This window comes from Phaseolus vulgaris, chromosome 8, assembly GCF_000499845.2.
Source record: "Phaseolus vulgaris cultivar G19833 chromosome 8, P. vulgaris v2.0, whole genome shotgun sequence".
NCBI classification, from domain to species: domain Eukaryota; kingdom Viridiplantae; phylum Streptophyta; class Magnoliopsida; order Fabales; family Fabaceae; genus Phaseolus; species Phaseolus vulgaris.
In genome coordinates this window covers 58,728,776-58,742,318 of record NC_023752.2, presented here as the reverse complement: position 1 = coordinate 58,742,318, position 13,543 = coordinate 58,728,776, and the positions used below count along the sequence as shown (strand labels likewise).

Below are 13,543 nucleotides of genomic sequence, written 5' to 3'. Positions count from 1 at the left end.
TGGCAACTTTCATGACTAAATAAAGGAGATAAATAGTACTACTACTAGTTTAATAAGATCGGTTTAGTTGTCAATATAAATCCAGAATAAAAACAAAAGACAAAAACACATAGAAGCTCAATAATTACAGTGAAGAAAAGACATGATTTATATAACAAGCACAGAAGCTCCAAAATTGTCCTCCCGGAGCCCTTATACAATTAGAAACATACAAAGCAAAATACCAAAGCAAGATTCCTAAGAGAAAACTGAAAATGAAAGTAAAAGGAAACCCAACAAGTATAGGAATCAATCTGGTAACCATGGCCCCTTGCATGCATGTCTTACTGTACAATAACATAACAATAAAGCAGACAACTCAAGGCCAGAACTGTACCAAATGACCTCCTTCAAAGTTTCAAAGTCAAATCTGGTATTGAGTTCTCTATGTCTACAGGTGGATTTACCCCAGTAAAGCTCAAATCTGAACTTCCAGTCAGTATGAAATTCTGATGACTATCACCTGCCTCGACAACCTGACGAAAACTACCCGGCCACAACAAATCTGACTCATCATCCTCCAAGAATACTGGGATGCCAACATACCCTTGATCAAATCTTGCATTGTTTTTTACCTCAGGAGGCCTCATTGTTGGTGAGAAGCCATGGTGCAGTGAAGAGTGTGTCTTTATTCCTAAGGACCTAAAAGAACCATGCAGAGGGAGAGATGCTAGATTGGCATACCTTTCAGAGAAAAATCCCATTCTCAAAGCTCTTTTTGCTAATGTTCTTTCTCTCTTGTGTGCATTCTGGTGTCCACCAAGAGCCTGAGAGCTGAAAAATTTGCGCTTACAGTAATTGCAAGAGAAGACTCGTGGTATGGTCGCTGCTGTGGTTTGAGAGGCAGGTTCATTGCTGCTCTCGCTAGTGCTTGAGAATGAGAATCCTATTGAATCTCTTCCCCCTGGCTCACTGTTCTTGAAGTTGAGAGTTAAGTCAAGTGAAATAGCATCTAAGTTAGGATGAATCCCTATTGGATTTGTGGTGTGGGAAATGTTAGTGAGGCTGTCACTACAAATAGAAACATTGGAAGCAACCTGGCTGCTAACTTCAGATTCATATTCTGCATATGCCTCAACTTCAAGATCAAAGTTTGGTTTCATGATGTAGCTGTGCTCAAGTTAGAAGCTAATTTAACAAAGAGGAGTGGGAGTTAACCACCAGATTATCCAGAATGAAATCTATTTCTGAGCTTGCACTGGGATATTTACTTTACCCTGCAATTAGGTAAGCCAAGAAAATCAATCAGCAAACTAACCAATCATAAAAAAAATCTTCAGTAAATATTGATACTGTGAAAGATGACTAGATACTCATCCAAGCACCGTGTTCTATGATCCCTATGCCTTAAAAATGGACTTTTCCAGCTCAAAAACATTTCTAGCTGATGCTTGATTGTTTCATTATATGTTTGGCCAGCCAAATGGGCGACTTGGATCGAAGATAAAATTGTCTCCATATGCAGTAAAAGCTATTAGTGACTACAAATGGGTTTCGTAGAAGTGATCGTAACTCTACTCAAATCTACTAACAAAACCATGTTTTAGTTGCATTATTTATTATGACATATTCGATTACAAAATCTAATGTTTAAAAACTATTACTCTTTTCAACACAAAATCCAACCATCTTATATTCTAGCTTTTCAGACTTGTCAGTAAAAATTCATAAAAACAAGAATGCCGTTTCTTCATATGAAACATTCGAAGCCATCCGATTTACAGAAGTATGATCGAATATTTTTAAGATGAAATTCAGATTGTAGAATACAATTTTAAAATCTTTAGCAAGGAACTCATACGGACTGAATCTTCTCATATGCTTGTTGTATCGCCTGCTATTTTGCAAGTGATTAGCAAGGACATGCCATGAAGTTCATGAACAATTAGTTAGCCAATATTAGTGTTTTCACATTTCATCATGGCCAAAAGTATCATCAAAATTCTGTAATTGTTAACTATATTTAGTAATATACTATATCTATTTTGAAATCAATGTTGAATCTGCTATGGAGATTCTTTCTTATTATATATTTCCAAGGACTCATTGACCAAGGAGTGTCTCCTGATAACAGCAAGAGAGAGAGAGAGGGAGAGGACAAAGCACCCAGATAAAACTTGAACACCATCAGTTTGTAAGAGCAAGCCAAAGTTTAGAGACAGTAAGACCATCATTCAGAACACAAAACAGAGACAAAGAAAAACATTAATATGGAGATCCAACAACATGAACATATCGAAAACAAAGAATTGCATGCAGATGCTTGTTTCATATTAGTCCCTCCCAATTTTAGAACTAAATCTACCTGGGCTTTCAGTCTGTAAACAAACACACACAGTTTAGCAGCAAAGAAAGCCTACTTATGATAGTTTAGAGAGGAAAATTACTGTGTAGCCTTGGCTATAGAGACAGATTTTGGTGGAGGCAAAACGGGGCACCGATGGTATGACATGAAGTTTGAAGGTAAAATCCACATACCATTTCCTTTATTCACTGATTCAGACTTATCTAAACCCAAGAAAGAGTTGAGACAAGCAAAAGTGAAAACCAAAATAAGACAAGCAGTATTTAAGTACATAGATGACAGTTCAAGAAGGTTGCATACCCTCTCAAATTTCAAGATGAAAGTGGCCTGCTTCTTAAATCACCTAAAAACTGCTTTGAAATTGGAGACATCTGTTTCCAGTGTAGCTTTCCTAGCTGTGACTGTTTATGAGAAGACAAAACTGGTTATTGAGTTTTCTATGTTTCTGAAACACTAATAGAGGGTAAGGTGTGGCCTTAGATATTTTTTTATTTTTATTTAAGAAGTTAAACTGAAAAGGAATAAAAAGCAATGAAGGAGTAAATGGGAGAGAGAGACATAGAGATGGTGGGTATTGATGTTTAATTATGGGAAAGAATAGGTAAGAAAGAAGTGGAGAGTTAGGGAACAGAGAAGTCAGAGGAAGAAAAGGAGGTTTTGGGATATATAAAAAGAGAGTGGGAGAAATGATCAAATTAATAATGTGCTACAGTATTTTCAGTGCCTGAGTTAGTGTACTCTAATCTTTTTAAGTAAATAGTTTATGAAATGGTGCTTTTAACTTCTTATCTAATTACAACTTGCTATAAATGATAAATTTGTCCATGGATGTGTAAAAGATGTATACTACTAACAATATATAAGAAAACTAAACCTTTTCTTTTCCTTTTGCAAATTTAGACTTTTCTGAGAAAGCTAACTAGTGAGAAGCAACAGGTTACAAAGTTGAAAGTAGAAGTAGGTTGATGGTACGTGGTGTGGTATGGTATGAGGAAGAAGTGAGAAACAGGCCAACAACAGTGTAGTCATTATTCCCACCAAAGATTCTCCAGCTTCTAGCTTTCTTTCTCTCTCTCCATCTTCACCACTTCAAAAGTGTTTCAGATAACACCAATGCATGGGGTCAGATTTCAAAGTTTCATGTTTGGTTCCATCTAGCACGTCTAGCATAACTACTCTTCCCATCCTATTCAGACCATCCATATATTATTCATGATCCCATGTACTATGATATGACATCATTTGTTTCTTAACTACTCCACTCACAATAAATAATACAACTCTTGTCCTTCACTTCCCAACAACCGTTTTACATAGTATTTATGAATTATGTGAACCCCCTACCTCTTTTTTTTTCTTTCTAAATTCCATAACTGGTCCTTCAACTTGCTTTCAAGTTTAAGATAGAATTATAAAGAGACACCAATTAAAGCATGCACTTATTAGTTTATTCACTTAGAAGACGGTTTGGATCTGTTTTCACGACCACATTAGAACGTACACAACTTAATACCATTAAGTTTGAACCAGGTACTGCTGAGACCCAAGCCATATTGGAAACTTAAAATGAGTAATAAAGTCTAGATGATGGTCAAATATTAATTAAATAATTTAAAAAAAATTAAAAAAAAACATAATATTATCAAGTATTCAATGTGAAGATGATACACATTTTATTTTCTCCAATGTCTAATATTAAGAAAAAATTATAATTTTATAAAATGAGAACATCAAATAAAATTGGATAAACAAATAATTATTGAAAAGAGTAAAACTAATCAAATGTATGACCTAGAAATAAGTTACAACACTAAGGATTAAAGAAAAGTTAATATAACCTTTTTAGGTTACCTAATAAATTAAATATGTTTTACTAATTTAAAACGAGAATACATGAGGACATGGATGAGTATTGGGACAAGTGTGATGATGAGAACAAGACAAATATATACATACTCATCCATGTTTCCATATCCAATTTAAAAAATTAGATATCACATATACTCATACCCATACTTATACTCAGTTAATATGGTGATTCTCCATTAAAATCAGGATGGGTTCAGACAATACCCATAGAAACATGTGCATTTGTCATCCTTACTTAACAATGTATCACCCTGTTAATTTTTTTTATAGATAAGTTTAGTTAACACCATATCATTCAAGATGATCTTTTGATAGGTGAACTCACCTAATACCGTATCATCTCAATTAATATTTTAATAGAACTTAGTTAACACAATATCAACTGAGTCCATTTAATTATTAAAGTTTATTAAGAATGATAATACTTAGGTACCACATGTTTATCTCTTACAATTTGCTTATCAATGTAAAAGGACATCCAAAAGTGTTTCACAAAACACTATGGTGAGCGCCAAAATTTATAGATAAGAGTTTAAGAAGCTTATTAAATTAGAATATTTAGTGTTAGTATTTTGCCATGTAAGTTATTGTCTTTTTATTTATTACAATATTTCTCCTCTATAAGGTTGTAATTAGGTTTATATAATCAAGGTCCATCACTCCTAATTTTCCTCTTATTTCCTTAATTATATTATTTTGTTTTTGTTACGTTGATTTTCTCGTCTTAATAAAATATCATTTATATAACGTGGACATTTACTTGATTATGATCTAAATTAACATTTATTATTAGATTCTGCAATTTTAATTATAGGGATAAAATATTACTAATCTATTTTATTTTGATGTTGTCAATGATCAATTGAACTTGGTGAATAATTTATCGACATATAGTATTCATGAATAGATCGAGTCATGATGGACTAAATATGTATTTAGGTTAATTTCATCTTATTAGAATAAAACACATTTTTAAAGTAATTTGCATTTGGTATAGTAAAGAGGATGGATAATTTGGTAGCTTAGGAGTTATCATCTAAGGGACTCCAAAAAGTATAAAGATGTGATCTAAGAAAAGAGTGTTATATGTTATAAAAAGAGTTTGACAATTTTAGCCGGAATGAAGTTGTTGTGCATGAAAATATAGCTAAAAGAAGTGCGAAATGGAATTGGAACATAAATTGTTCTTTGTTGGGGTAAAAGGATAACAATTTGGACCATTACGTAGGATATAGGAAACCAAGTGGATATAATCGACCCATCAAAGGAATGAGATTGGAGGGTTTGCATTCCATGGCCTTCAATCTCCATCATTAACATGACAGTTTTTAAAAGATAATGGTATGGTCCATTATTCCACGCACCAAATTATAGAAACATAATGGCCATAGATCCAACATTTCCTCTTTTTTCAACTAGGAACCTCCCTTTTCTTACCTTAATTTCATCTTTATTATCAACCACGCGAGTTGTCATCTCTTGCTTGTGAGCACCACCATGACTATATGGGTCACACAAATCCATCATGCTACACTATCTAACACTATCATCACTCACAATCCTCTCTATATATATCTTTCACAAAAGGGAAACCTACCACCTTCACTTATTTAATATTTATCATTTCAAATTATTAACAGTTTTTACTCACACATGCATTTGTCTCACCACAACTTCTCTACAATTATTCCGTGGACACCCACAACACTTCTTCAACTGCTAAATCTAAAAAAACCTTTTACTTCTGCAGTTAGTAAGTTTTTACACTATCACACTTTGAGTTCACCTCAAAAGCTCATATACCAAGCAATGCCTTTCTACTCACAGTTTTCTCTTCGCATGAACCTAAGTATCACAACTTCCAAATTCACACTTCTTTGGTAACAAAATAAGGCTTCTGATTTTAATCGGTAAATCTTGGCTTAGATAATATATGGATAACGATGGTCAATAAAATTTAACGTCATAGAAATAAGATAGTTTTTAAAGAAGAAATTTTGGATTTGTTTGAAATATTTTCTTTGACTTAGTTGAAGGTTTGGACTTGACTTACGTCTAAGTTTCTCTCAACTAGTTTTTCTTTTTCTGATTGGTGTCTACTTCATTTGGTTTGTCTGTATTCGCTTTAGTGAGATGTCAGAAAAAGTTTCTGACAGATTTTATCAAGTTTGTTTTAGATGTTTGAAAAATATTATGTGGTTAGACTGCTCATACCTTTTTATATAAAGATTGAATTACGTCTAGAGTGATTCTTATGTATATATATTCTTGATTGTTGATAAAAATATTATTTAAAAAGATAACATATTTATTGTTGTTCTTGATTTTCGTAAGAAATTAAATTGTTGTAATCTTATTTTAATATGATAATTTTTTATAAAAGTTGGAAGGGGGTTTTATAAGTATTGGTATGAATTTAAAGACTTCTTTTTGTCAATTATTATTATTATATATATATTTAAATGTGGTTGGTGGTAGCATCAATTATTAGGCGATGGAGAAAGTAGAATAGTATATATGTCCTATATTTGGCTAAAGAAGAATAATACATAAAAGATAGTTTTCTAATTTATATTTTTGGGCAGGCATATACACAAGGCATTGGTATTGGAGCATCATATGGATAATGGATCCAACATGGGATCTATTGTACGGGAATAATCACAAAGGTACTCCGATGCAACTAAAAAGCATTGATAGAGTTTTGGAAGAATATGCTCATGAACACATCGATATATGGTTTTAGAAATAATAATGCAAAAGAATTTTAGTGTGTCTTGTCGGTGTTCTATGATTTCTATTTTTTTTTTCTAACTTGGTAAAAGAAACGAATATAAATACAAGGACACTGTCTTCACACACTTCTATGTTTAGCAGATGTCAAGGAACCACCTTGGTTTTGGTTTTAGTATTTTCAGATTAATTCCCTTGCATTGTGCTGGACAATCGTACAATTTATATTGTAGTATAACATTGTTTTTCAGTTTTCACATCATATCAACCGTACTGATGTTGTGTAATGCCCCATTCACCCTTTTGCAAGCTAAGTTATAACAGTAACGCACCATGTAACTTTGGCAAGGTTGAATTAATGTTCCTGTGTGGATTAATTGTTCTTTTCAAGAAACTGTCCAAAATAATAAACATAACTATTTACCAATCATACTGCATGATATCTATGATTTTAAAATATGAAGGATCAATAGCTAAATACCCCAAAAAAAGTGATTAAGGTCGTCACTATTTATGATTCCAATGCTTCAAACTGGAAAAAGAAGACAGGAAATGGTATCTTTGCACAAGTATAATAGCAAATGGATCATAGGATCCCATCTGAAGTGAATGCAGAAGGTTCAGAGGGACAAAATTTGGCAGGAAGCTCTTGCCTTTTTCATAGCTCTATTTGGTGTCAGCAGTGAACTTGAATGTAATCTTAAAAGCACCAACCATGCATTGGCCATAGAATAATAGGTAAAACTAGAGGGGAGGTTAACTATAATGAATTAATGGAGAAAGAATATAAGAGAGAAGCACTTTTGTCTAAAGGGCTGACAAGGCAGGGCTTATAAAGAAGTATACCTATCCTACAAAAAGTGCTTTATGAAGAATATATCTTGGCAAAATTGGATCCTGCATCATGCTTTTGGTTGAACCAGCCAAAGTTAGACAAAATAACCTATATTTTAATGAAGCATTAGAAGCTTAAGCACATGTTCAAAGGGGATTAGTCTTTTAACACCCAAAAAGATAGAGAAAGCAGCAGAGGGTAGTGGAGAAATAAGGCCTATATGCTTCTCAAATCAAAGCAAATTTTTCAATCACTTTAGACACTAAAAAATTCCTAGGCTAGCGGAATGCCTACTAATTAGCCCATTAAGGCCTAAGCACATGTCCAAAGCAGGTCAGAGAGAGTGATCAAGAAAAACATTAAAAAACCTCATGACAAATGCAACCTAGCCACGTATGTTTCATCCTTTGTCCAATCAAAACTCGTTGAAGATAATAATAAAAATGAGAGAGCAATAAACAATGCAATAGAACAGTACTTTTTTTTTGCTCAGGAAACTAACACAGGCATAAGACAGTGGCAAAGACAACACAATTTAATGAATCGTGTCTATCAATCCTATTGTGTTTTCTTTTACCCTGTCACATAAATGGCACGTGACCAAGTGACACTCTACCTTTTGGTCATGGCAGTTAGAGACAAGTTCATCTTTCCGTCGTTTAGTTCATCTCCCAAGACGCCGCTCATAACCACATTAGCCTCCACAACTATTCAAATTGGTCCCCCACCACATACCCACTTCACATCTCTTATTATAAACTCCAATTGCATAGCTTAATCACCATTGGTATCAGCATTGCAGTAATGAAAATATACATAATAAGTACTCTAGTTGATAATTACACTCTACTACTACTACTACACATTATTATTATCATTATAAAGCAAATTCTTCCACTTGTCTTGTGACTTTTTAATATATTCTCATGCTTCCTCACTTTACAATTGTTTACCATAAACATGTAGGTAGTGCTGATTAGTTAGTGTCCACCAGAGACAAGGATTAGCCGCATATGCTCAATTTTGATAAGTATTCATACCAATGCCTTTTCCTATGTACAAATTACTGTCAAACACATGTTCATGATTCCAATTTATTCAAGAGCTTGCTTAGTAAGCTTCTATAATCTTTAACTAACTTTTCCTGTGATGAACCCACTTAACTGGCATAGTTGAATTTTGGTACCAAACTGGTGTATTAGTCAGACACAAATGCTACTTGCACGATTGGGCCTTAGACCTTTCATAAAAATACCAATGATTCTGTTGCTGAAATGTGTCCACAATGTAGTTGTACATCACAAGAATATGGCCTTATGAATAAAAAAAATGTGAACCAATAAGTGCACATGCGATGATGCTAATAATGAAGGGTTCAAAGCTGTTTTCGTTAGTTCATACATTCAAATTTCACTGTCACCGTTGCATTAAAGAGAAAGTATTAACTTAACTTTGTCATTAAACACTTGAGCACGAATGTATTTGATGTTAATAGAATTTTGGATGAATTAGTACATGCATGTATAATCAAGAAATGAAAATGTTTTTTTTTCTTTGAATATTAATCATCGCTACTAAAAGCTTCTTAATCATTAGACTGAAAATAGTTGTTAATAAGAATAGAGTAGAGACCATATTTAATCCATGTTGAGGTCTCAAAATTCGATTCCATGTCATGTGATAGAGTATGACGTTGTATCTCTATCCTTATCCTTGTTATCCCGTGGCTGCTATAATCCAATTTCTATATTTTCGATTAAGAATAAAAGGAAAAAAGAGTGAAGTAACAAAGAAAAGGTCACGTTACAATCCAAGTAGAGTAAGGATCCTAAGAATTAAAATTATATTGAAAAAGAAAAAATAAGAAGGGAAAGAAAATCACTCTCATTGCTTGCATTCATAGAACATCAAGCCCTCTTGTTATCAAGAACTATACCTTCAGAACTAGATACCTCTAAATTTCTTTCGGTTTGAAACCAAACAACAAGAAAAACTTTGTGCAGCACAGATTTAAAGTGGGAAGAATATTTGAACGAAATTTCCTCTTACTAGTGGAGCCAAACTCTGTAAACACTTAAAAGTGCAAAAGTGCACCTAATATATGTCATAATTCATAGTGATGAGACAAAAAAAAATTCTCCAAAGATTGTGTTGGGTACCCACAGTGTTGATCCAATAGACTTGACGTGAAACTGGACCAGTGAGCCTAAATTCTTTAGAAGAGGTCCAAAACAGACTTTGATAATAAAAAATAAAAAAAACTGTGTTCTTCTTTTGATGTATTTATGTCTTGCTGTGAGGTATTTTTGGTTTCAAACGCGTATAGTTGCAGTAGATGATAAGATACAGTCTTGAATCCAATCCTTGTGAAACCAAAATCGATATTCATTTGAGCAGCAAGAGAAGTTCAACTCCAATGGTCAATTTAATCAATATTGGACACTATGCCAGCTAGGGAAGCACTAGAATAAGCAAAGCAACAGATATGTGGACCAAAACAAAACAACAACTCTTATGTATGCAGATTGTAGCAGCCACAGTTATTGGGTTGGGCTAGAAAACAAACAGCAACAATGGTGCTTTTGATGGAGATAAAGAACACTCAGAAATGTTGTTTGTGGAAATGTGTACGCATGCACTTGTATTCCCGTCCCACTGCCTTAGGTCAGATGGTCGCATAAAACACCCTTCCGTCTGTTTCTGTCTTTCTCACACCACTTAAAAGAGAGTTGTTACCTTTCCTTTTAGGTTTATGTTTGATTTTTGAGTTCTCCATATACGTGACCGAACCTATTGTTTATAGTATTAAAATAATCTCTGATAATTCTTTTCACATTGGCTCAAGATTGGAAGCTATGAACTGTCCCAATTGGTGGCCTAACTAATCACCTTGGTCCCTTCAACTTTGATAAATTTAAGTTTTCTCACGCTCTGTAGTTTAAGAATGGGGAGATACGAATCATTCGGGTTGGTGGTCGTGTTTATAACCACAATGAGAGGGTGCGTAGGACGATGCAAGGATTACGATCAATGAGTGTACGTGTTACGATCAATAACTGTAGACAAATACACAAAGTAAGAGAATTAAGCATATAAAAAGGATAAGATAGTGATTGAACTAGGGATTCAAAGATTCTTAAACCAAATCAATTTTCAATTAGGTTAAATACATAAGTAAAAGAAAATTATGTTCGAATCCCACATATATTACAACATATATGTGCATCTCTATTTTAATGTGCAACAGAAACAACACAAGGAAGAAAAGAGATCATTGTTAGAAAAATAGTAATAAATTTATTAATATAATAATTTATGATTGCATGAAGTCGGAAAACTATTTTTAGGCTGAAGGTAAAATGTATAGATACAGTAAGTCTGTATGAATAAATTTGAATCAGAAAAAAAAAGTCATAGATTATTAAGGAAATATAATATTTAAAAATGTCAAAAAAGTAAGCTAAAAAAATGGAATAACTGATATTGGGCCTTACATGCATGCTATGCAAGCGTGTCCAATGTCCTGGAAGACATTATTGTGTACAAAACGAAAAAAAAGGAAGAAAAAAAAATCGAATGCTGAAAACAATTTCAAGAGGACTGTTTCTTCCTGTACCTCCATATCTTCTTCTGCCACCTCCATACACAACATGAAAATATATTTTTGTCCTTCTTGTGTCACCTCCATAGAGTAGTTTTCGGATTATGTAATTCAGAAACTCATTTGAAAAAAGACTTCTGGATTATGTAATCCGAAGAATAATCATGCATATGAAAAATTACTTTTGAATTATGTAATTCGATAGCTAATTACAAATTTGAAAAATGACTTCCAGATTATGTAATTCGAAATATTATAAAGGGGTATTTTTGAAAATTTGAAAACTTATGGAGGTGAGAGAAGAAGGTATGGAGGTGCAGGAAGAAATAGTCTTTCAAGAGGTATAGTTTCAACTCACAAATGCTTTATGGACCATAATTCTCACTTACCATACCTTGGCTAGAGGACTGTTTCTTCCTGCACCTACATATGTTCTTCAACCACCTCATATAAAATATGAATAGACATTTTTATCCTTCTTGTGCCATCTCTCGAAAATTAATCTCAAATTTGAAAATAGCTTACGAATTATGTAATCCATAATATATTTTTTTTAAATGATATTTCAAATTATATAATCCAAAAGTCTGGATTTAAAAGTAGTTTCTAAATTATGTAATCCGAACATGCATTTAAAAAAAGGCTTTTGAATTACATAATCTAAAAACTAATTTAGACTTTTGAATTATGTAATCCAAAAACTAATTATGAATTTCAAAAAATATTTTTGGATTATGTAATCTGAAATATTATTGCGGAGATTTTTGGAATATCAAGAGTTTATGAGGATGGAAAAAAAAAGAAGATATGAAGGTGCAGAAACAAACAACAGTCTCCTAGAGATACCAGTTATACTCTTCGCGTATTTGGTTTCTTTGGTTTTCATGAATCCCAACAAGAATTTGAGGGATCAAGAGAAATGGGAGGCTCGTTGTGATTGAAGGGAAAAACGAAAATGTGTGGAGATAAGGATAAATTTTATTTAACATTATAATTAACATAAAATTATATAATAAATGAAATAAAAGTATTGGTAAAAATTGTGCAAATTTAATATAATTTATATGATTTTTTCAACTTTATTTTAAACTAAATTAATAAACTTTATGAGAAATAAAGTTTAAATTTAATTTGTCAAAACAAAATATACTACTTACAGTAGAAAATGTCAAAATATAACCTTCTATAATGGCTTTCTGATCCTTTTTATCAACACATACAAGATCAAAACATAGAATGCAGAGTTTGCAGGTTTTGAGTTTGAGGGATAACATGTAGTTCTTAGCACACCATCAAGAATTTATTAAAAAATCAATTAAGATTGTAAAAAAAAGTCAATAATGTTAATCTTGAAACCTTTAATAACACACAACACTCTTAATCATAATTATCAGAATCTGTTTATCCTCATCCACCACCAAATTTAAATTAATAACTATTATATTAGTTTTAGAAAAAATATTAAGCTAATTGTAGCATTAGTTTTAAATTAATACGGTTTTTGGTTCCAACTATCAATTAGCAAAGCGTTTGTGTTTTAAGTGAGGAAAGTGAAAAGAAAAAGTCCTGATGGTGAGAGAGGTAGAGATGATAAGTGAAATTGTTAGTTTATAAATAAGATAAATATTGGGTTTTAAACATTGTTATATTATTTTTATGTAATAACGGAATAATCATCCAAAGTCACTTACTTTGCTACCAAGGGTCCAGAATAACATGAGAATGCACCAATATTCATCCTTCTAATTTTTTAATTAAATATTATGTGGAAATAATATTAGTTATTATTTTTATTTAATAACAACAAATAATATAAGTAGATATTTTGATAGAAAGATCTAAAGGTGCTACCTAGAGCACCAAGATGTAAAAACAATATTTATATTAAAAAAATTGTGGAGTTTAAGAATGACTTTCTTGATGCTCAGCACTTATACAAGACCAACTCTCATGGCCTAGCCTACGTCTAAGGCAAATGCTAGATCTTGAGAATTATGCTATAGTCCTTATCTCCAGCACCATCACAAATAGAAAAACAAAAAATATATTTTGAATTATATAATCTAAAATATATTTTTTTATGTTTAAACAGCAAATATGAGAGATTATTGCGATGGTGACGTTAATGCAACAGTGACAATGATATTGAAGGTAAGGGTTG

The 13,543-nt window shown here is 32.4% G+C and overlaps 1 protein-coding gene across 2 annotated transcripts; it reads right to left on the bottom strand.

The window, feature by feature from the left end:
• Nucleotides 1-124: 124 nt before the first annotated feature.
• Nucleotides 125-3,012, bottom strand: LOC137824457 (zinc finger protein 4). Of its 2 annotated transcripts, XM_068630105.1 has the most exons (3): nucleotides 2,645-2,986; nucleotides 2,427-2,547; nucleotides 125-1,256 (listed from the first exon to the last, which is right to left on the bottom strand). In XM_068630105.1, exon 3 carries the CDS (start codon nucleotides 1,140-1,142, stop codon nucleotides 390-392), a length of 753 nt encoding a protein of 250 aa, XP_068486206.1. In that variant the 5' UTR covers nucleotides 1,143-1,256; nucleotides 2,427-2,547; nucleotides 2,645-2,986; the 3' UTR covers nucleotides 125-389. The 2 variants fall into 2 exon arrangements, with proteins under 2 accessions (XP_068486206.1, XP_068486207.1); XM_068630106.1 differs by lacking the exon at nucleotides 2,427-2,547 and having other exon boundaries at nucleotides 2,645-3,012.
• Nucleotides 3,013-13,543: the final 10,531 nt, after the last annotated feature.

Bases quoted from the DNA above. Each gene is read 5' to 3' on its own strand.
- LOC137824457 (XM_068630106.1), bottom strand. From the start codon at position 1,142: ATGAAACCAAACTTTGATCTTGAAGTTGAGGCATATGCAGAATATGAA.